At 45.6% G+C, this 23,475-nt stretch overlaps 1 protein-coding gene across 2 annotated transcripts in view; it reads left to right on the top strand.

Annotated features, from left to right (window-relative positions):
- FGD5 (FYVE, RhoGEF and PH domain containing 5) overlaps window positions 1-23,475 on the top strand; it is a 120,875-nt gene that overhangs the window by 94,884 nt on the left and 2,516 nt on the right. For both annotated transcript variants that reach the window (XM_041762271.1, XM_041762272.1), the window contains 9 exons: window positions 2,360-2,431; window positions 3,664-3,732; window positions 7,973-8,056; window positions 9,352-9,431; window positions 11,527-11,626; window positions 11,927-12,064; window positions 12,535-12,664; window positions 13,465-13,595; window positions 18,512-18,640. In XM_041762271.1, the coding sequence (XP_041618205.1) occupies window positions 2,360-2,431; window positions 3,664-3,732; window positions 7,973-8,056; window positions 9,352-9,431; window positions 11,527-11,626; window positions 11,927-12,064; window positions 12,535-12,664; window positions 13,465-13,595; window positions 18,512-18,640 (933 nt within the window). The remainder of the gene's footprint in view (window positions 1-2,359; window positions 2,432-3,663; window positions 3,733-7,972; window positions 8,057-9,351; window positions 9,432-11,526; window positions 11,627-11,926; window positions 12,065-12,534; window positions 12,665-13,464; window positions 13,596-18,511; window positions 18,641-23,475) is intronic.

The raw sequence follows: 23,475 nt of genomic DNA, 5'->3' as shown, positions 1-23,475 counted from the left end.
CTTTTATAGTTTCTATCCCTGTGGAAATTCTCCATCTGTTCATGCATGCATCCTACTTTTTTCACTAGCTCCTTTAACATACTAATTATAGTTATTCTAAAGTCCTTGTCTGGGGCACCTGGGTGGCTCAGTGGTTGAGCATCTCCCTTTGGCACAGGTCATGATCCTGGGGTCCTGGGATCAAGTCCCACATCAGGCTCCCCACAGAGAGCCACCTCCTCCCTCTGCCTGTGTCTCTGCCTCTCATAAATAAATAAAATCTTTTAAAAAAATAAAGTAAAATAAAGTCCCTGTCTGATGGTTTTACTAACATTTGTGCCACCTCTCCTGGTTTTGTTGAATGCTTTATTTCTTGAAAATTAATTAGAGTTCTTTCTTGCTATTTTGTGTTTCTCTCATAATTTTTGACTGAATGCCAGATATTATGTGTTGGAAGAATTGTGGAGACTGAGGGAAATGGTATCTACCCCAGAAGTGCGAATACCTCCTTTTTAATCATGTCATTAATGTAGGGGGTAGGAGTTGGGTCAGTCCAGTCAGTAGTTGAGTTGGGTTTGGGTTTTGTTGTTGCTGTGTCACCTTCAGAGCTGCCTAGACTTCACATTCCTTCAGAAGAGGGCTGCTATTACCTGGTGCTGTTTGTGGGGCCTGAGATGCTAGAGAATTTTTCTCATTTTCCTTCCCACCTTCAGCTCTTAACAATCCCTGCAGCACAGAAGGGGCCTCTCTCTATGCTCTTGCCCCTTCTCAAATGTAGACTGCTGTTTCCTGTCACTCAGTGCTATGTTCATAAGTCTCTGCTGTCCTAGACAAGCCTCGGTCTTCAGCAGGGCCTACAAGCCAAGCTTTCTCTGTGTTCCTGCTCCTCCTCTGCATGGTAGCCAAACACTGTCTTGTGGCCGTGGCAGGTCTTGGACAGGTTTCTGCTTTGTATTGGTGCATAATCCTGGGCCCAAGGGGGCACCTCCTCTCTTCTTAGGGGAGACAGCTTTTGCCTCTGCCCTTTCCCCAGAAGCACTGAGTGGCATTTTGCCTGTTCTCCGGGAGTGGATTTCTTGGCTTCTTTTAGGGGCTGAGGGTTTTGTACAAGAGAAGGAACTGGGGAAGTTGGCAGGGTTTTATGGCAGCCCCCCCAGTGGCAGGCCAGCATGCCTTCACCACCAAGGGGGGGGGTCCTTTCTGGTCCTCTGCTCTGCCTCTAGTCCTCCTTATGAGCACCTAGTGGGAACTGCTGGAAAAGAGCTTGCCAGTGATTGCAGATGTGCCTTGAGTCTGGGGCTCTCTTTTATTCTAAACTATCCCATCAGGCCACACCTGACCTTGCAGAATCCATTAACATTTTATCTGCTTTCTTCTTATCCTCCTTTATGCAGCTGCCTCTTCCTCCTGTGTGTTGCAACAGTACACGTGCCTTATGTCGCTGTGAAGGGACTTGTCAATCTTTAGGACTTGGGTCAATTGGTTGCCTTGTGACTTCGGCTCTCCAGTAGATGTAAGAAGAGTCAGGATTGTGTAGATTATCCTTTTCTCACTGTTAGGCTAGGGCCACTGTTCTCGTGCAGCATTCTACATCACGAGTGGAAATGGAACAATTATCACACATTTCTAGCGTGCAGGATTTTGTGCCTAAAACTATGGATGGGGTAAAAGCCTTTTCAAGGCAATGTCCCTATATACAATTTTCACCTTATTTGTTGACTTTAGAACCTGATCCTGCATGGGCTTCACGGGGCACCCACCCCATGGGTAGGTTACTTCCAGCATAATGGGGGTGCTGTGCAGAGGGAAGGGAGGTGTGTCACTGTGTATTTCCGTAACCCAGTGAGGGACCAACAGGAGTTCCCAGGCACACTTACTTTTCCTTCAAGGAACCTAGATCTGTTTCTTCCCCAGGTAGAACATTTTCTTGATTACTATCTAGAGGCCCCATTCTGGGCTGCAAGCCCAGAGAGACAGTCTGGTCGTGGGCATCTGTCTACTCTGGGTTAATGAAGTCTGGATGCTCCAGGCTTTATGGGGTACACAGATTTAGAGTAGGGGCCATGGCCTGATGATAAATATGGCTCTCGGATAGCATAGCAAGGGCAGGGGGCTTGCACCATGGCACGCAGAAGATGGTCGTGTCAGATCCCAGGCCCAGAGGGACTAGCTTGAATATGAGCAGCCCACAGGTCTGACATCCTGCAGACCCAGGCTCAGGTCCCAACCCTGCCATGGATGAGAGGTCAGATTTTGGACAAGGCCCTTCTGGGCTCCCTTTTCCTCCTCTGAAGTAGAAGCAATGACACTCCCAGCAGAGGGGATGAGACCCCCTGCATGGATCCTGACCATCTCCCCATCACTCTGCTCCCACCCACAGGAAAATCTGCAGAAGCTGGTCCACATTGAGCACAGTGTTCGGGGCCAAGGGGATCTCCTCCAGCCAGGAAGGGTGAGTGCCACCGCCGCCATGGGCAGGGACAGAGGGCGGCCTGCTAGGCAGGCGGGTGAGGCTCTGATAAGACCCATTGTTCAGCTGGGCTGGTCCCAGACAGGCCTGGCTGCAGGTGCTGTTTACCAGAGGAGGGAGGGTGGGCGGTCTGCTGGGCTACAAGACCCATGGGCTGCCTCCCAGTGGGGTTTTCCACTTTCAGGATCTTTAAAGGAACAGCGCCATTTGGGTTCAGAGTCCCCGGTAGTTCTTTTCACCTCTGAGAAGAAGAGATGGCCAAGTATTTTTAGTTTAGCCCAGCATTGCTGGGAAATCAGGAAAACCATCTCTCAAGAGCCCCAACAAAGTATCTTAAAAATAATATTCTTCAAGAGACAAATTTACCCACTTTTAAGCTTCCAAATGGAAAACATAAAACTCAGCTCAAAAATAGTCAAAAATGTGTTTGTTACCTGCTATGGTCCATGAAGGACAAGAGACAAATGAGAGATTGTGCTCAGGATATTTTATTCAAAATTAGCAGGGATCTCACTGGTCTGAGATTCTATAAAATCACACCTACTGTTTTGGCCCAGGATTATCAATTCAGTAGATATTTATTAAACATCTATTTTATTTAACTTTAGGTAACATTAAACAATTATTTTAGGGACGCCTGAGTGGCTCGGCGGTTTAGCTCCTGCCTTCAGCCCAGGGCATGATCCTGGAGTCCTGAGATCAAGTCCCGCATTGGGCTCCCTGCATGGAGCCTGCTTCTCTCTCTGCCTGTGTCTCTGCCTCTCTCTGTGTGTGTCTCTCATGAATAAAAAAAATCTTTTAAAAAGAATAAACATCTGTTTTAAACATCCTCCAGAATTAAGGAGCCTGTAACAGCTATTCACAGGTCTTCCACTGTTTTAGCAAACCTTCAGAGTGTCCAGTCTGAAGGTCTCCTCAAGACAGCAAACCAGGGAAGGAGTCACTGTCTGGATCACTTGAAGGCCAGAACAGTGTCTGGGACTTGGTATATAATTCAGGGTGGAGTGTTCCTAAAAAGCAGAGTTGTCTGTCTCCAGAGCTGTGCTGGCAAACATGGGCATCTCTCTAAAGCTGGGAATTCACCCATGAGCTATTCTCTGGTACTTTGGGAGGCATCGTAACTAACGGTTCCTACTCAGGGCCTTTCCCCAATCCTTCTTTAAGATGGCAGTGGGCATCAGTCTGACCCTCCAGGTTTCCTTCTCTTCCCACAGGAGTTTCTGAAGGAGGGGACACTGATGAAAGTAACAGGGAAAAGCAGACGCCCCCGACACCTGTTTCTGGTAAGTACCTGGCCCCCAGCCAAGCCCCAGGACTGTCCAATTCTATGATGTTTTTCTAGCTCATTATTCAAAGACAGCTGGAAGAGGGTGGCTGCTAGAACAGAGACAAATATTTAGGATGAGGATCATTCTGCAGAACTGAGCTTTCCAGAGAGCTGAGAGCTTAACCCTTGCCAACCACAACCCTTCCTGCATTTATTATTTGAGTGATTTTGAATGGAATTTTGCCAAAATTGAATTACCTCTATCCCCATCTGAAACATCCTAACACTGGGAAGTTCTTACCCTGGATATAACTGTTCGACTGCCTTATCTAAGCATGAGAAAACTGAGATCCAGAAGGGGAGTTTCCTTGGCTGCATCTCCCAGCAGATTGGTGGCAGAGGCCCAGAAGGGAACCAGGGTTGTGACCTCAGTCTAGCACTTTCTCCACTGTGCACAAGACAGAGTACAGTGTAATAGTTCTGATGATTTACAGCCACAGTCTGGAGTACCAGGGAATGCCTAGGCCTGTTACATGGTAATATCAACCTCTGTGGCTGTTGAGCTACAAGCAGCAATTTGCCCCAACCCTACAACTTCCAAGTTGTTTTGCCTTTTAAGTTCTCCCGCCTGCTGGGTATAATTTTCTCTCTGTTATTCACTATTGGCTTTCTTTCTTTTTTTTTTTTTTATTACTGTCAGTTGTGGCTGCCCCAACAGCCTCCTTACACTTTGTTAGAATTGTGTGCAGAGTAACAATGAACAGGCTCCAAGTGTCTTAAGAACTGTGTTTCAGATATTAAGTGAGCACCTCTGGTGTGCTGGGCACTGGAAACAAAGAGAAAAGTCTCATGCTGCCCCCTGAACCTTCAAAGTCTGACATAAAGATGGAATTATGAGAATGGCATGGACGGAATCCCAGGGCCATGGGAACAAAGAGGAAGAGCAAAGAGAGATAGGAGGAAGCCATCTTTTGTTCCGTGTTAGTCTAAATATTTGAAAACTCCTTCTATGAGAAGAAATGATAGCCTTGAATTTAGGATATATGTGGTCATGAGCCAGAGTGAGCAGGTTAGATCCTAACCCAACGCTTAGCCCCTCTGAAACCCTTAGACAAGTCACAGACATGTCTGAGCCTCGGCTTTTCCAAGAGGAAAGTGGAAATACTAGGTGGTTTAGGGAATTAAATGAGGTACATAGAAGCAGCTTATCTGGAAACAGTGTCTTCCCTTCCCTCTCACAATGGCCCCATGGGACACAGGTTCTCCCTCTGTTCCAGCACAGCCCTGGGGAGAGTTGGAGCCCACAACCATGTCTTCTCAGGATGAAAAAATAAGGTCCAAGATGGTGATAAAGGAGCATGAGCTTTGGAGTCAGACTGGATCACATCCGAGTTCTGACACTTACTGGCTATGAGGCCCATGGCACATCCATCACTTCTCTGAGTCTCAGTGCCCTTGTCTTTAGAGTCGGATAATTGTCCTTCCTGCCTATGAAGGAAGGGAATGAAGCAGCAGCTGGAATAGAGGGAGCTCCCTTTTGAACCCCTAGCCATTTCCCATCTGGCCACCTCCTCTGGCCAGGCTCTGCTTGTGCCTCTGCCTCTCACAGGGACCTTGAGTGCCAGGGAAGACACAGTGTCCTGATCTTCCTGAGTGTCCTCCCCCTCCCTCTTCTCCTCCCCTTTGCCCTCTCCTTTCTCTCTTTCCCTCCCTCATGTGCTCTCCAGCATCTAATTGGCCCTTCATCATAGCCTCTCACTCACTCATCTCCATGCTAGGCCTGGGTCTCTTTTAGTCTCTTGTTTTTGTTAGGCCATAGCTCCCTGCAGGCTGAACCAGGGTCCCATTCTTTCTCTAAATTAGTATAGGATCTTCATAAATACCTCCGGTAGAGAGAGACAGGTTCTTGAGCCAGGAAGAGCCATGATGAATACACTTAAGAATTTTTCTTCCTCCTAAGGTGCCAGTTTCATAAAATAATTGTTAATTTTAGAACAAAGGATATCTGCCCACCACTGCACGGGGGTTTTGGTAATGCTACAGAGAGGTTCCCACCATGGCCCCAGGTGGTAGGTGGGGCACCCACTGGTGGCTTATTATTGTGAGAGATTCCCCTTCACTCTTCAATGAAGAATTCCTCTATCTTCCTCCAGATCAGTCTGAAAACTCCTGCCCGCTTTGAAGAGGAAAGGAAAACTATGGGCAATTGGAAGGCAGCCTGGTCCTAACCACTCATAAAACCCCAGGGTGCTAATGGTAGTTGCCATGGCAGCAGGTGCTTGAGGGGCAGCCATACAAGGTCTGGGACTGCTCTGATCAGTGACATAAGCCAATTCCCCAGGATGGGCAGGCTTATGAGCAAGGCTCTGTGCCCAGGTTTGGTCACTGTCCCCAGATGGGGCCAGGACTTACCATGTGGCCACCCCCAACATACCCCACCTGAACATACTGGAAGTGCATTCATTTACATATGACACTGCCTCTGCCACTTAAAAGTTTTGTAACCTTGGGCAGGTTGTCAAGGCTCTCTGTGCCTCAATTTCTCCCTCTGTGAAATGAGGATGATAATGATAGTGCCTGCCTGATGGGATTGTTGGGGGCATGAATTGAGATCAGGGTGCTTACCTCAGCACCTAGTACAGAGTGAATGTTCAGTGGACAGTAGCTCTTTGTCATTATTAGAAGGGAAGAGCTGGAGGAGGCTTTGAAGTCTCCTCTGACCTGGGGGTCCTAGAGGTCTATTGAAACACAGTCTCATGCATTCGTTCATGGATGGTTTGTGAATGCTTTTGGATTATAGTGGCTGAGTTGAATAGTTGTGACAGAGACTCTGTGACCTGCAAAGACTTAAATACTTACTCTCTAGGTCTTTATTAAAATGTTTGCTGGCCCCTGGTTTACCCCAACTCTGCTTAGAGACAGTGAGGTCCAGAGAGAGGAAAGGTTTGCTCATGCAGCAACTCTGTGTCCAGACCAAGTGTCCTGCGCTACTGTGGCTGCAATGTTGGGATCCTAAGAGCTAGTGGCAGGATTCTGTTCCCACAGCAGACTCCCCGTGGGGAGAGGAAGTGCTAATCCTGAGTTCTTGCTCTGTTTCGGCTCCTTAGATGCCTCGTCCTGTTCAGTCCTCACAGCACCCCTACTTTATACTGGCTCCCACACATGGTGGGCTCACTGCGGTCCATTCTTTCTCAGCATCCATGATGAGGTAGGGGCAGCAGTGCCCTCCCTGCTCTGCTGGGAGGAAGCTGAAGCTCAGGGAGGGGGGGTCAGGAAGCTTATCCACAGTCGCATAGATGCTACAGAGCAGGGTGAGGATTGATATCCTTTTTCCAAACTGTAACCCTTTTAGCCAAACAGAAACACTCCCCCCATGGAAGTGAGGTGCCTTTCACTATGGTTCTTCTGGTCTGCCCTGGATAGGGGCAAGGAGCTTCAATTGCTCATTTAACAAATATTGAGTACCTACTGTGGTCACTGGAGGTACACCAGTGATCAGGACTCAGCAGCTCCCTATCCTTAAGGAGCTATGTCCCTCCCCATCACCCTTCCTTAACTATACTTTATGGCAGCTCCATTTGTAGAGTAAAATGCATCAATTTAAGTATACATGCCTACGCATTGACTAATATATATCATTGTATTACCACCACTTCGGTCAAGGTATAGAATATTTCTAGCCGTCCCCCACCCCTGAAAGGTCCCCTGTGCCCCTTAGCACTCACTTCCCCCATCCTCTGCCTAAGCGACCATTGGCCTAATTTCCATCACTACAGGTTAGTTTTACCTGTTTTGGAACTTCATATAAATGCTATGAAGCAGTGTGTACTCCTCTGTGTCTGACTTCTTTCACTTAGCATGTTTTTGAGATTCATCCATGCTGTGTGTGTTCCATCAGTTCCTTTTGGTTGCTGTGTAGTACTCCACGGTATGGATGTACCATGGTTCATTTATGCATTGACCTGTTGTTGTGTAACATTTGGGTTGTTTCCACTATTGGCTGTTATGAATAAAGCCTGTATGAACATTCCTGTACTTGGCTTTTTGTGGACATCTGCATTTATTCCTTTTAACTATAGACCTAAGAGTGGGATTTCAGGGAGGGGGCTCACATGTTCGCTCAGAGTGGTTTTGCTTTCCTGTGAGGAAAAAGGCAAGATGCCTCTGCTCTCCAGAATCCAGTGATCCTCCAAGACAAATACCCTACACAGCCTTCTGGGGCCAAGAAACATCTGATGGGGTTTCCTTCTCCCCAGATGAGCGATGTGCTCCTGTACACATATCCCCAGAAGGATGGGAAATACCGGCTGAAGAACACGTTGTCAGTGGCCAGCATGAAGGTAAATGCCTGGTACTAGGCCATCCTGGGGTGGATGGGCAGAGGGAGACCTCAGGGGAGGAGACACCACCGCATCCCCACTTATGGGAGCTCATAGATCAGCAGGAAGAGGCAGCTCCAGGGAAACAGTATTTCATTGTGGGTTATAGCAGCCTTGTGCTATAGGTAGTCAGGGAGAGGGGAGAGGGAAGGAGGACTTTCCGGAGGAGGGGAGCTGAATCCCTTAGGCTAGATAATAATATTTGGACAGATGGGGAAGGGGAAAGGGAAGGACATTTCTAAAAAGAGGAAGATGCATAAGGAAACATTTGGAGGGAGGAAATAAATGGGTGTTTCATAAAGTTTTTTTAAATTGTAAAATACAGGTAACATACAATTTACCATTTTCATCATTTTTAAGCATACAGTTCAGCAGTGTTGTGTATCTATCTACCCTGTTGTGCAACCATCACCACCAGTGATTTCTAGAACTTTTTAAATCCTCCCCAGATAAAACTCCAACCTCTTTCCTAATTTCCCATTCCTCCAGCCCCATCCCCTGGCATCTACCATCCTACTTTTTGTCTCCAGGAATTTGCTCTAGATAATTCATATAAGTAGGATCATGCAGTGTTTGTCTTTTTGTGACTGGCCTATTTCAGCTAGCAGGATGTCCTCAAGGTGCGTCCATGTTGCAGCCTGTGTCAGAATGTCCTTCCTGTTTATGGCTTAATGATATTCCATTGCACATATAGACCATATTTTGTTTTTCCATTCTTCCACGGATGGACAGTTGAGTTACTTTCACCTTTTGGCTATTATAAATAATGCTGCTATGCACATGGTGTATAGGTATGTCCTTAAGAGCCTGCTTTCCGGGGTTCCCTGGGTGGCTCAGCAGTTTAGCACCTGCCTTTGGCCCAGGGCGTGATCCTGGAGTCCCGGGATCGAGTCCCGCATCGAGTCCCGCATCGGGCTCCCAGCATGGAGCCTGCTTCTCCCTCCTCCTGTGTCTCTGCCTCTCTCTCTCTCTATGTCTATCATAAATAAATGAGTAAATCTTAAAAAAAAAATAGAGCCTGCTTTCCGCCCTTTAGGGTACATACCCACCACCCTGGGGTGGGCAGGTGCCCACAGACCACGGAGTTGGGACCAGCACTCCCCCCTCCATGCACACACATGCACGCAGCGTCTACCACCCTTTGCAGGTGAGGAAACTCAAGCTCATAGAAGGATGGTGGCAAGACCAAGAGAAGAGTGGGGTCTGTGGTTGCCCCTCCCCAGCCCTACCCTGACAGTCTGCTGTTGGTTTTGCAGGTCAGTCGCCCTGTGATGGAGAAAGTGCCCTATGCTCTAAAGATCGAGACTCCCCAGTCCTGCCTGACTCTCTCTGCAAGGTATGGGGAGGTGGGTGGAAGGAGGGCCTGGGGGGTGGAGGGGCAGGATTTTATAGGTGTTAAAGGTTGGAATAACAAGCTGGATGTGTCATGTCTATTTTGGTATTGTTTTGGGCCAAGGGGCTTATGTTCTAGAACCTATCGTTTAAATACAACAATAACAGTATCTCATGTTTGTAAAACATTGGGTCTTTACAGCAATGCAAGAAGTTAAGGTGAGTGAAAAACACACTGTGCACTTTAGTTCATAAAGTGGTCTGCTTTTAGGCTTTCATATCCAGAGAGCAAGAGAAAAACATAATGAGTGAGCATTCATCATTTGCCTTTCCCTGGTTTGGAGGTGTGGCCTTTCTATCAGAAGTGTCTGTGTTTTCTCCAGGCCTTCAGGCTACCCAAGGATCCCACCTCACTCTGGGCAGCAAAAGAGCTTCAGGGCAAGTCCAGCTCTAGCTCTCTGGGCTCAAACCCCAGGGAGATACGGTTCCTGCTAGGTCCACTGTGGGCACTGTGGGGGCTGGGACAGGGTCCCCAAGGCATAGGTGTCTCCTCCCTCAGCTGGTGCATGACCCTGGGGGTGGCAGCAGTACTGTTTGTGTGAGGAGGTCATTCCAGGTGTGGCACAGGATGTGCACACGCTGATACACTCTCATGTAGTTGCGTTTACTCGTTCAAGCATGTATTAGCCACTCCTCGGTGCTAGGTCCTGTGCTGAGGACACAGGATTTAAACCTTGGTGTGCTCAGTGGAAGCGCACATGAAGGGCAGGGCATAGAACATAACTGCTGTAATAGTTAATAGTGTTGATGACAAGAGCAATGTGCATTGGGCATCTGCTGGGTTTCAGGCTCCTTTGATCCCATCGCCACCCTTGGGTGTGGAGCTTGAGGCCTCCCCCATGCCTGGGGAGTTGAGGCCTAGAGGGAAGTCACATGACCATGTGAGGAGGAACTGGGGCTCAAATGCAGGAGTGTGTGAGCCAGAGCTCTTATCCACTGCTGTCTACTGGCCTCAATGGGTAGAAGAAACCTTGAAAATTCCATGGAGCAACCACCCATCGGGGAAGTAAGGGCAGGCTTCCTGGAGGAGGTGATGCCTAGGTGGGGTTCCATGGTGTTTTTTCTCCTCATCTCTAGGGAAGTCTGAGGCCGGAGAAGGGTATGGCTTCTATTTGTCCAGTGTGGGTGGCCATACTCGGCCCTTCAGATGGGGCTGTCCATCTCTACTAGGCAGGGGCACTGTCTTTGGGCCAATGGCCTTGAGGAGCCACTGTCACTGACAGGCCAGTCACTTTCCTGCATGCCCAAATACTTCATGCTGAAGCTTTCAGGGAACAGGGGCACCCATACATCTCCCTTTAGGGGATGGCATCTAGTCACCCATCACCCCCTGTGCCTCCCTCCCTGGCCAACCTGGTCCCTTATCCTGGCTTTCCTGGGCAGGCCACACACTTAATGCAGGGTGGGAGCGACACCTAGTGGGCCCTGGGAGAATTTTCACCCCGCTGCCTCAGGACCGTGCTCACCACTCAGGAAACCTGCGGGGCAGGGTGCAGAGTAGGGATTTGGAAGTCAGCTTGTTGGGTGAGGGAATGTCTGGGAAACTATGTAGGAAAATGATGAGGAAGATGGAGAGACGAGGATGTTGAACTTTTCCAGCTGTCCCTACTCCTCCCATCCCTGTGTACACAGCCCTCGGCACCCTGCCCCTTGTCCCTCCTAAGTGTGGGAACCTCTGTGCCTCCCAAATGCCCTTTGCTTCTGCACAGTGCTTTACCATGAACAAACCTACATGTCATTTCTTCCACATAACAGTGCTAGGAGTTAGTGTCAGTACCATGTTATACTGACAGTCCCGTGTTATAGGGAAGGAAGCAGGCCCAGAGGACAGCTAGCTTGCCCTGGCTACCCTGCTAGTAGAGGCAGATACTGAGGTACAGTCCTAGGCTGGTCTGACAGGTGGCTGGTGCTTGCTGGGATGTCAGACACCAAGAGGCACAGCCAGGGGAGAGGTGGGGGAACTTGATCTACACTGAGAAACAGAGGCCAAGCTGCTGTGCATGCCTGCATGCCTTGCTCACACTAGCTTTTGCCCACAGCTCCTGTGCAGAGCGAGATGAGTGGCACAGCTGTCTGAGCAGGGCCCTCCCTGAGGATTACAAGGCCCAAGCTTTGGCGGCCTTTCACCACAGTGTGGAGGTGAGTGGGGACCCTAGAGCCACTTGACACTGGCCTCACAGCCCTGGGTTTCCCTGGGTACCCACCGCTCCTTCCATCAGGTTCCGCCTCCTACCCCTCCCTCCAACTCCCCACAGTCACTGTGCAGCCCAAGTACCTCTAGTTGGCTCTGTTTCTGACCCAAAGTTAGCATTCTGGAGGATGCAGTGGGATGGAGGGGGTTGTAGAATTAGAATGTGTGTGTACACACCCTGTACTGGAAAGATGGCACCCATCCAGCCATCTCCTGACCACACTGCTCACCTCATTCCATTGCTCCAGATACGAGAGAGGCTGGGGGTTAGCCTGGGGGAGAGGCCCCCCACTCTGGTGCCTGTCACACATGTTATGATGTGCATGAACTGTGGCTGTGACTTCTCCCTCACCCTGAGGCGTCATCACTGCCATGCCTGTGGCAAGGTGAGTCACACTCATCTGGGTGAGTGTGTACATAGGGTCGTGTGGGGTGGGGTGGGGATTCAGGGGCACCCAGCAGTTGCTGTGGAGCCCAGGTCAGGGTGTTTTCACACTAACCCTGTCAGATAGGGATTGTTGATGCCCATTATACTGAGAGCCTGGAGCCAGGGCTCCAAATCCCGTTCTATTAGACCAATGCATTCCCAAAGGAAAATCAGAGCACATGTGGCTATTGTCTTTGGAGAAAAAGTATTGTGTCCTGGTTAAGGGCTTATCAGATAAACTGATAAGACATTTGCAGAGAAACTGTGTCTCTACGATGGAAAAGCAGGGGGACCTGGCACAGTCCTGCACTCAGAACAGTTCCTGGAGAAGTGGCAGGGGGGTGGTCAGCAGAGGGGAGAGGACGCTGGCCCTCTGCACATGCAGAGGGTGAGAACTGTTCCAGCATGTGTCCCCAACTGGCCTTGCAGATTGTGTGCCGGAACTGTTCAAGAAACAAGTACCCTCTGAAGTACCTCAAGGACCGGATGGCCAAGGTCTGTGATGGCTGCTACGGGGAGCTGAAGAAGAGGGGCGGGGATGTCCCAGGCTTGATGAGAGGTAACCTGGGGACCACTGCTCTTCTGGGAGGCCTCTCACCGACCTGTGGTTGGTCCCTGAAGCCACTTTCCTGGGGAGGCACAGAACAAAAGCAGCCCTGGAGGAGGAAAAGGGGGTTTAAACTCATACCTAGGGCACCGTTTCCTAAAATGTTGACTCCATGGGAAGTCGATTGGCACTCCCAGAAGAAGGGTCTGTAGGCAGCTAAGCTTGGGAAGCACTCGGTCTGTGCCTCTCTGTGAAGCAGGCGTGGTGCTTCATGTTTACTTTGCCACGGTGGCACTCTTTTTGAAAATGTTCTATAGACTTATGTTCTGCGGGACTTTTTCCAGGATAAGGATTTTGAGACAGACAGCACAGGAACTGTGGATCAGGCAAGGGCTGGGGGCTTCTTGATTGATAAAAGAGCCTGGGGAAGCCAGGCTGGCCCTTGAGAGACTGTGCTCAGGGCACAGGCTTTGTGCAGGCAATGTTGGTCCAAAAGGACAGCAAGTGTTTACTGGGCCTAAAAGCAAAGTTTTCTCCCTGAGGCCACCTGAAGCCATCATGGAGGACAGCCCAGATGAAGAAGGCATGGCCAGCACCCAGGAGAAGCCTTTCTTCTTGGTCACCATGGCCTTTGTGTCAGCAGAGGGAGTGTGCTTGTCTTTCTGGTCACACCTAACCCCCATCATGAGGCTGAGTCTCATCTCATGAGGGACTAGGAGCTCTGATTTTTTAGGGACTGGCATTCCAAAGCAAGGTGCATGCCTGTCCATGTGGACACTCACCTCCCTTTGCCTGGCTTGTCTTGGTTACAGAGCGGCCCGTGAGCATGAGCTTCCCCTTGTCCTCCCCCCGCTTCTCGAGCAGTGCCTTCTCATCCGTCTTCCACAGCATCAACCCCTCGACCTTCAAGAAGCAGAAGAAGGTCCCTTCAGCCCTAACTGAGGTAAGGCAGGTGGACTGCCTGTGTGGGAGGCAAGGGATTTAGAAGGTTCATAGTCCTTCTTTGTCCACTGACAGAGAAGGACCATGAACCCCTCATGCCACACCCATACCCCCACCCCAACCTGGCTGAGCCCTTCAGGACAAAGAGAATTCCCAACGGGAGACACTCTAGTGACAAGGACTGACTCAGAGTTTGTCTCCTGGGCATCACTGAGGACATGGCTGCTTGGTGGCAGAAGGCAAGACCCGAAATGTGGATGATGCTAGAAGTCTTTCCCATCCCTCCCTCCCCTCCAAGTCTTTCTTTTTTTCCTCCTTAGTTTCTCTACTGTCCCATGGCCTGGACCTGGTCTCCAAGGGCAGTGCACGGATCACTGGGGTTCTTCTGACTGAAAGAGCCACAGTCCTGCCTTAGCCCTCCCTAGCAGGCCCTCGGAGCTATGCTGACCAATCAACCTTTAGGTCCCAAGTGGCCTCAGGTGCTGAGCCTCCTAGAGGGTATGGGACTCTTTGTAGGAAACCTCAGAATTGTTTGAAGTCAAGTCCATCCTATATGGAGGGTCAGATTATATGTCTATATTCTGATCACAACCACAAACGAATGTGTACCTGTGCATATACAAGCTGTCAAAAGAAGTGTGATCAGCTGTTTCCAAGTTTCTGCATTAATATTCATTATTGAGTAGCAGGTGGCAAGGGTTTTAAAAAGTGTTAGGGCATGAAATATTTAAAGGGGGTACAGTTCTGTTCATTAACTTAATTCCTTTGCATATTAAAAAGCTTGGGAATAACACATACATGGTAAAGAAAATGTTTTTTCAAAACAGCACAAAAGGGGCAGCCTGGGTGGCTCAGCAGTTTAGCACTGACTTCATCCCAGGGTCTGATGCTGAAGACCTAGGATCGAGTCCCATGTCAGGCTCCCTGCATGGAGCCTGCTTCTCCCTCTGCCTGTGTCTCTGACTCACTCTCTCTCTCTCTCTCATGAATAAACAAAAGCTTAAAAAAAAAAAAAACAGCATAAAAGAATACCTGATGAAACATGAGTTTTTCTCCTTCCCCAAAGTCCTCCAGGCCTACCCACCCTCAGAGATAACCACCATCAAGTTTCTTAAGGATCCTTCCAGAAATTTTATTGCATATATATAATAAAGATGTACATTCATTGATCCTTTTATTTTTTACCCAAAAGATAAGAAGTTGTACTGAATCTTCTATACATTTTTCCACACTTAATTTCTCTTAGCTATCATTCCACATTTGGTCACACATTGCTGATCAAATAAGTGGGAGAACCTGGCCTGGAACCCCAGACTAGTATTACTCTAAACCTGTGTTGTGTTTTGAACTCCCACATAAAGACTCCAACAGACAAATATCACATCTACTAATAACAATAGGAATTAACACCCCCATTAGGAAGAAGATCATAAAACCTTTTAAGTAAACATTACAAAGAGGATCCATCCTTAAACTAAGAGATGAGCTTAAAAGTATAAGAATCAGGGGCACCTAGGTAGCTCATCAGCTGAATGTGTGACTCTTGGTTTCAGTTCAGGTCACAATTCAGGATTGCGAGATTGAGCCCTGCATCAAGCCATGCATGGGGCTCTACACTCAGTGCAGAGTCTGCTTGAGATTCTCTCTCTCCCTGTCCCTCTGCCCCCCACCCTCCTGCTCGTGCTTGTGCTCATGCTCTCTCTCTCTCTCAAATAAGTAAAATCTTCTTAAAAATTTTAAAAATGTAAGAATCAAATTTATTTTTTGAGCATGTATGTGTGGGGTTTTTTTCCCAAGCTTTCATTTAAATTTCAGTTAGTTAATATACAGTGCTATATTAGTTTCAGGTGTATAATATAGTGAGTCAGCACGTCCACACAACACCTGGTGCTCATCACAACAGTGCACTCCTTAATCCCCATCATATATTTCACCCATCCCCTGCCTACCTGCCCTCTGGTGACTATCAGTTTGTTCTCAATAGTTAAGAGTCTGTTTCTTGGTTTGTTCCCTCTCTGTCTCTCTTTTTTTTCCCCTTTGTTCATTTGTTTTGTTTCTTAAATTCCACATATGAGTTTAAATTATGTGGTATTTATCTTTCTCTGACCAACTTATTTTACTCAGCATAATACCCTCTAGTTCCATCCATGTCATTGCAAGTGACAAGATTTCATTCTTTTTAACAGCTGAGTAATATTCCACTGTATGTATATACTGCTTCTTCTTTATCCATCAATCAATCGACATCTGAGCTGCTTCCATATCTTGGCCATTGTCAGTAATGCTGCTATAAACATTGGGATACATATGTCCCTTTGAATTAATATCTTAGTATTCTTTGGGTAAATAGCAGTGAAATTGCTAGACGATAGGATAGTTATTTTAACTTCTTGAGGAACCTCCACAGTTTTCCAGAGTGGTTGCACCAGTTCACATACCCAGCAAAGTGCAAAGGGGTTCCCCTTTCTCCACATCCTCACCAACACCTGTTGTTTCTCATGTTGTTGATTTTAGCCATTCTGACAGGTGTGAGGTGGTATCTCACTGCAGTTTTGATTTGCATTTCTCTGATGATAAGTGATGTGATCATCTTTCCATGTGTCTGTTGGCCATCTGTGTGTCTTCTTTGGAGAAATGTCTGTTCATGTCTTCTGCCCATTCCTTTACTGGATTTTTCGTTTTTTAGGTGTTGAGTTTTGTAAGTGCTTTATGTATTTTTGTATATTAACCCCTCATCAGATATATCATTTGCAGATATCTTATCCAATACTAAAGGTTGCCTTTTAGTTTTGTTGATTGTTTCCTTCTCTTTGCAGAAGCTTTTTATTTTGATGAAATCCCAATAGTTCATTTTTGCTTTTGTTTCCCTTGCCTCAGGAGACACATCTAGTAAGAAGTTGCTATGGCCCCTGTCAAAGAGGCTGCTGCCTGTGTTCTCCTCTAGGATTTTAAGTGTTTTTCTGTCTCTCATTTAGGTCTTTCATCCATTTTGAATTTATTTTTGTGTATGGTGTAAGAAAGTGGCCCAGTTTCACTCTTCTGCATGTCACTGTCCAGTTTTCCCAATACCATTTATTGAGGAAACATCCTTTTTCCCATTGGATATTCTTCCCTGCTTTGTTGAAGATTAGTTGACCATATAGTTGTGGGTACATTTCTGGGTTCTGGGTTCTGTTCCATTGATATGTGTCTGTTTTTGTGCCAATACCACACTGTTTTTGATTACTTCAGATTTGTACTATAACTTTAAATCCAGAATTGTGATGCCTCCAGCTTTTCTTTTACAAGGTTGTTTTGGCTATTTAGGGACTTCTGTGGTTCCATACAAATTTTAGGACTATTCTAGCTCTGTGAAAAACGCTAGTAGTACTTTGACAGGGATTACATTAACTGTGAAGGTTGCTTTGGGTAGTATAGATATTTGTATATATATAAATATAGTATAGAGATATATATATAGTATAGATATTTGATATTTTAATGATATTTGTTCTTCTAATCCATGAGCATGAGATATTTTTCCATCTTTTTATGCCATCTTCACTTCTTTCATCAGTGTTTCTTCATAGTACAGATCTTTCTTTCACCTTTTTAGTTAGGTTTATTCCTAGGTATCTTGTTGTTTTTGGTGCAATCGTAAATGTGGTTGATTCCTTAATTTCTCTTTCTGCTGCTTCATTATTGGCATATAGAAATGCAACAGATTTCTGTATGTTGATTTGGTATCCTATGATTTTACTGAATTTGTTTATCAGTTCTAGCAGTTTTTTGGTGGAGTCTCTTGGGTTTTCTATATATAGTGTAATGTCATCTGCAAATAGTGAAAATTTTACTTCTTCCTTCCCAATTTGGAGGACTTTTTTAAAAAAAAAAGTAATCTCTACATTCAACATGGGGCTTAGAGTCATGACCCTGAGATCAAGAGTTGCATGCTCCACCAACCAAGTCCGCCAGGCATCTTAGTTTGGATTCCTTTTATTTCTTTTTGTTGTCTGATTGCTGTGGATATGACTTCCAGTACTACGTTGAATAAAAATGTTAAGAGTGGAGATCCCTGTCTTATCCCTGACTGTAGAGGAAAAGCTGTCAGTTTTTCTGCATTTAGGATATTAGCTGTGCACTTTTCATAAATGGCCTTTATTATATTGAGGTATGTTCCCTCTAAACCTACTTGAGTGTTTTTATCATGAATGGATGTTGTCCTTTGTCAAATGCTTTTTCTACATCTATTGAAATGATTATTTGGTTCTTATCCTTTCTTTCTTAATGTGATGTATCACATTGATTGATTTGTGAATATTGAACCATCCTTGCATCCCAGGAATAAATCCCACTTGATTGTGGTGAATGATTGTTTTAATGTATGGTTGGATTTGGTTTGCTAGTATTTTGTTGAGGATTTTTGCATCTATGTTCATCAGAGATATTTGGCCTGAAGTTCTCTTTTTTAGTGGTGTCTTTAGTTGGCTTGGTATCAGGGTTAATGCTGGCCTCATAGAATGAATTTGGAAGGTTCCCTTACTTTTCTACTTTTTGGAATAGTTTGAGAAGAATAGATACTAACCCTTATAAGAATCAATTTTAGGAGGAACCTTTCCCCCAGATATCTGCAGTTTCATATTTTGAGGCCTTGGGGGCTGGGGAGAGGGAGCCAAGAATCTGAAACACCACTTGGGATGGCACTCCTGAAGGTAGTTTTTGACTCCTGGTCTCCTGAGTCCATTCAGTAAATCCTGTCTTAAAGCCTGGTACTGTTCTGCTGCTTTTGAGGTGCTGGATGTATCCTGAGACCTCATCCGAGTTTCAGATTTCAAAGTAGTATAAACACTCTGCCAACTGGTTTGCATTGTCATTTTAGCTCTGTCTGAACCATGTCTACCACCTGGTGTCCTGACCGCTCTGCTTCTCTTCTGTCAGGTGGCCGCCTCTGGAGAGGGCTCCGCCATCAGTGGCTATCTCAGCCGGTGCAAGAAAGGCAAGAGGCACTGGAAGAAGCTCTGGTTTGTCATCAAAGGCAAAGTGCTCTACACCTACATGGCCAGTGAGGTAGTGGTGGTTTGTGCTTTCTCTCCTCTCACCTGTGAAGGCCCTCAGGTTAAGCTCATACCTCAGAATGTCCATCTGGGTGTGCACAACAGCCCATCACCTGCAGGGCAGTATGAGGCTGGATGCTGGTTCCAGTTCTCATGTCACTCAAGTCTGTGTCAAGCAGCACTATGTGCTGAGTGTTGCTGTGGATACACAACCGTGTTTCGGTTCCAAGTCAAAAGAACTTACCATTTCTCTGTGGAAGTAAGGCAGTACAGCATGAGACCTGTGCACCCAGGTGTTTGAATGTCATAGGCCCGCACCTAGCACAAGCCAGACACTCCATAAGAGCAGGCTGCTTTCTGCTCTCCACCTCAGTTGTTTGGAACAAAGAATATACCACATTTTTTTTGCTCTGTGCATTTCCTTTACCAGGGAACTACATTGCTTCATGGTAATGTTTCTACTAAATCATACTTAAGCTTCTATTTCTTTGAGAGCATCTTACCTTTACATCTAAAATGTAGGAGGGCCTTGGAAGTCAAGCCTCCTGCCAAAGTAGACACGTGTGGGCTATGGTTATATAGCAGGGAGCTTTCTGGTCCTGACCCAGGCTAAACCTGGAGGATAGTTTGAAAGATGTCTATGTGTAGGCCCCACCATCTGGAGGCTTCCACACCTAACCCACTTTGAAAACAGGACTTAAGTATTCTCTGCCCAGCTGCAGAGGGTGTGTGCTTTACCCCAGGAGGATATTCGCATCAGCTCAGGGTTGGCCCTTCCTCCCTGACCGTGGATGCTGGCAAAGGTGGAAGAGACATTTTCTTTTGGGGTGTATAAAGCTTACAAAAGACCTGCAGCTGTGATGGTCGCAGCCTGCCACTCCCTCTGGGAATCCCAGAAGCCAGCAGGGACCCACAGGGGGACCCACAGTGGGCCTGTGCAACTCCAGTGCTATGTGAGTCAAGCCCTTGCTGACATGCCCACAGAGGAACTGAGGAGAATTTGATCTTTCCAGAATAAGCTGAAATGCCTACCTGCAGCCCAGGGTAGCATCTTCTAAGTGGGTATTACACAGGATGCTCACAGAGGTTATCTAAACACTGGGTTCTGAGTGGACCCTGAGTAGGCAGTTAGTGGGTGCCTCACAGAAGTCCTTCTCAGAATTTGTAATGTACCCATGTGTGTTGTGGAGATTTCCCATGTTGGCCTGATCATAGGCCCTTCCTCATGGAGTGTCTCACAGAACTATTCTACCCCATGGACTACTCTTTGGGAAGAAGAAATGCTGGCTTAGACAAGTGAAGAGGGTTAGTGATGATTAAATAACCACCAAAGATGTGAATCCTGTCTAGGAATGGAAAACCCAAAGTCTCTAGGTCCTGAGCAACGATTGTCGTTGGAAGTGACACCCTAAGTTGCTTTTATTTATTTTTTATTTTTTAAAGATTTTGTCCACTTATTCATGAGAGACACAGAGAGAGAGAGAGAGAGGCAGAGACACAGGCAGAGGGAGAAGCAGGCTCTATGCAGGGAGCCTGATGTGGGACTCGATCCGGGAACTCCAGGATCACACCCTGGGCCGAAGGCAGGCGCCAAACCTCTGAGCCACCCAGGGATCCCCCCTAAGTTGATTTTAAAAAGTGGATTTCAAGTATGTTTCCAAAGTAGTTTTTCCCATAAAGAGCGTGTACAATTTCTTAATAAGACCATACCAGTGATAGGACTAAGCTTTCAGGGACGCCTGGGTGGCCCAGCAGTTGAGCGTCTGCCTTGGGCTCAGAGCGTGATCCTGGTGTCCCGAGATCGAGTCACACATCAGGCTCCTTGGATGGAGCCTGCTTCTCCCTCTGCCTGTGTCTCTGCTTCTCTTTCTCGGAAATAAATAAAATCTTTTTTTAAAAAAATGCTTTTAAAAGAAAGGACTAAGCTTTCAAATTCCATCAAAGAAAAATCGTTTGATAAAATGGATAGCCAGTTTTCACTCTCTATACTGTGACCCCATCATTTACCTATGTATCCCTACCTTATTCCTGTCCCCAGAGTTCTGAATTTTTTCCAACATAGATTAGTTTCACCTCTTTTAGAATCTTTGTTCTATGTAAATGGAATCACATAGAAATGTGACTTCTTCCACTCAGCAGGATGTGTTTAAGATACATGTTTTTGAATACAGCAGTAGGTCATTCCCTTTTATGGCTGAGTAGTATTCCATGTTGTGATCATTTGATACCACCATTTGTTTGTTCTATTTCATCAAGTTGAAGGACGTTTGGGTTGTTTCCGTTTTGTTTTGGTTTTTTTTTTGTTAATTATGAATAAAACCACTTTAAACTTCTGTATACAGGTTTTTATATGAAAATGGGTTTTTATTTCACTTGGGTTAACACCTAGGATTGGAATTTCTAGATCATAGGAAAGTATATGTTTGGTTTATCAGAAACTAACAGAACTTTTGCAAAGTGGTCTACCGTCTTAGGCTGCCCTCATCAATGTATGTAAATGGGAGAGTTATGGTTGGTCCACATCTTAGTTAACACTTAGTATTCAGTCATTAATTTACTAAGAATCTCATTGTGGTTTTAATTTAGGTTTTCCTAGTGACTAACAATATATTTTTTAAAGGTTTTATTTATTCATTCATGAAAGACACACAGAGAGAGACAGAGACACAGGCAGAGGGAGAAGCTGGCTCCCTGCAGGGAGCCCGATGCAAACCTTGATCCCAGGACCCTGGGATCATGTCCTGAGCCAAAGGCAGGCGCTCAAACACTGAGCCACCCATGTGTCCCATGACTAATATTTTTGATGTGCTTATTGGCTATTTGTGTATTTCCCTTTGAGAAATGTCTGTTCAGATCTCTTGCACATTTTAAAAAGTAAGTTGTCTTATTATTACTGAGTTACAGAATTCTTTGCATATCTTGGATACCAGTCTTTTGTCAGATAAATGTTTTGTGAATAAATATTTTGTGGCTTACCTTTGAATTTTCTTAATGAATTTGTTCTGTTCTTTTGGTGAACAGAAGTTTTTTTAACATAAAACCTAATTTATTAGCGTTTTCCTCTATGACTATTGCCTTTCATATTTTAAGAAACTTTTGTCTACTGCAAGTCAAAAAGTTGTTCCCCTGTATTTGCTTTCTGAGATCTCCAGTGTTTTAGCTTTTACATTCAGGTCTATCTAAAATTAATTTTGAGTATGGTGTGAGATAGGGGTTGAGGTTCATTTTTTTCCGTATGGATATCCAGTTATTCCACCACCGCTTGTTAAAGAAAAAGGCTTTCCTTTCCCTATAGGATTATTTTGGTGTCTTTATTAAGTAACAAATGATTAAATACATTTGGGGCTATCTCTGAATTTTCTATTCTATTTCAGTGATATATTTACCAATTTTTATGCCACTACCTTACTGCCTTAATCACTAGAACTTTACAGTAAGTCTTGAAATCCGGTTGTGTAAGCCTCTAACATTATTCTTTTTTTTTTTTTTAAGATTTATTTATTTATTTATTTGAGAGAGAGAAAGCGTGCATGCTCACAGGACTCGGGGGAGGGGCAGAGGGAGAGAATCTCAGACTCCCCACTGACATGGGGCTCAATCCCATGACCCATGAGATCACGACCTGAGCCAAAATCACCAGTTGGATGCATAACCAACTGAACCATCCAGGTGCCCCTCCAACATTGTTCTTTTTAAAGATTGTTTGGGGGTAGTCTAGGTCTTTTATGTTTCCGTATAAACTTGTCAATTTCTGCACACCTGAGATTATTACAGGGATTGTTGAATCAATTCAGAGAGAGTTGGTATCTTAACAATACTGAATCTTCAAATCTATGAACGTGGCATATATCTTCATTTACTTATTCTTTAGTTTTTCTTTTAATGTGTTATAGTTTCAATATAGAGGTCATATACTTATGTTCTTGCATTTCTGTTAACTTTATCTCTATTTTATTTTTTGTATGCTATTTTTTAAATTATTTATTTATTCATGAGAGACAGAGAGAGAGAGAGAGAGAGAGGCAGAGAGACAAAGGCAGAGGGAGAAGCAGGCTCCATGCAGGGAGCCTGATGTGGGACTCAATCCCAGGGCTTCAGTATCTTGCCCTGGGCTGAAGGCGGTGCTAAACCGCTGAGCCACCCAGGCTGCCCCTTGCATGCTATTTTGAATGGAATTTATTTTCCAGTTGTATCCTGGTAGTAAACAGATAGAAAAAACTGATTGTCCTATGACCTTGCTAAATTGGTTATTGGTTCTAGTAGTTGTTTTATAATCAAATCCTTTGCAGGCACAGATAGTTTAACTTCTTCTATTTCTGAACTTTATGTTTTTCTTCTTCTTGCCTTAATGGCTAGGACCTTCAGTACAATTTTGAGTTTAATTGTTGGGAGCAAGCACCCTCTTGTCTTGTTCCCAATCTTATAGGAAAAGCATTCAGTATTTCACTCTTAAGTAGGATATTAGCTATAGGTATTTTTCAGGTGCCCTCAGATTAAGGAAATTCCCTTCTAGTTTGCTTAGGGGTTTTATTTAAATCATGAATCGATAATGAGTTTTGTCAGATGCTTTTCCTGATACAGCAGTCTTTGAAAATTGATTGCATCTTATGCACAACCTCAACTATCCCCATTCCCCTCCCACCACCTTCTTAACTAATTATATCTTAACTAATTGCTTAACTAATTGTATCTCTTCATGTGTGGCTTCATAAAGTTGTATTTGATAAGGATGTATCTTCACATAAATACATGTAAATATATCTTTATATACAAAAATCTCTTTCCACTGAGTACTGTGATTTTAAGATCTACTTATGTTCTCTGTGTACATCTCATCAAATTGTTAGC

This window comes from Vulpes lagopus, chromosome 7, assembly GCF_018345385.1.
Source record: "Vulpes lagopus strain Blue_001 chromosome 7, ASM1834538v1, whole genome shotgun sequence".
Taxonomy (NCBI): Eukaryota; Metazoa; Chordata; class Mammalia; order Carnivora; family Canidae; genus Vulpes; species Vulpes lagopus.
The sequence above is the reverse complement of the archived record's forward strand: the minus strand, read 5'-3'. Positions and strand labels throughout refer to the sequence as shown.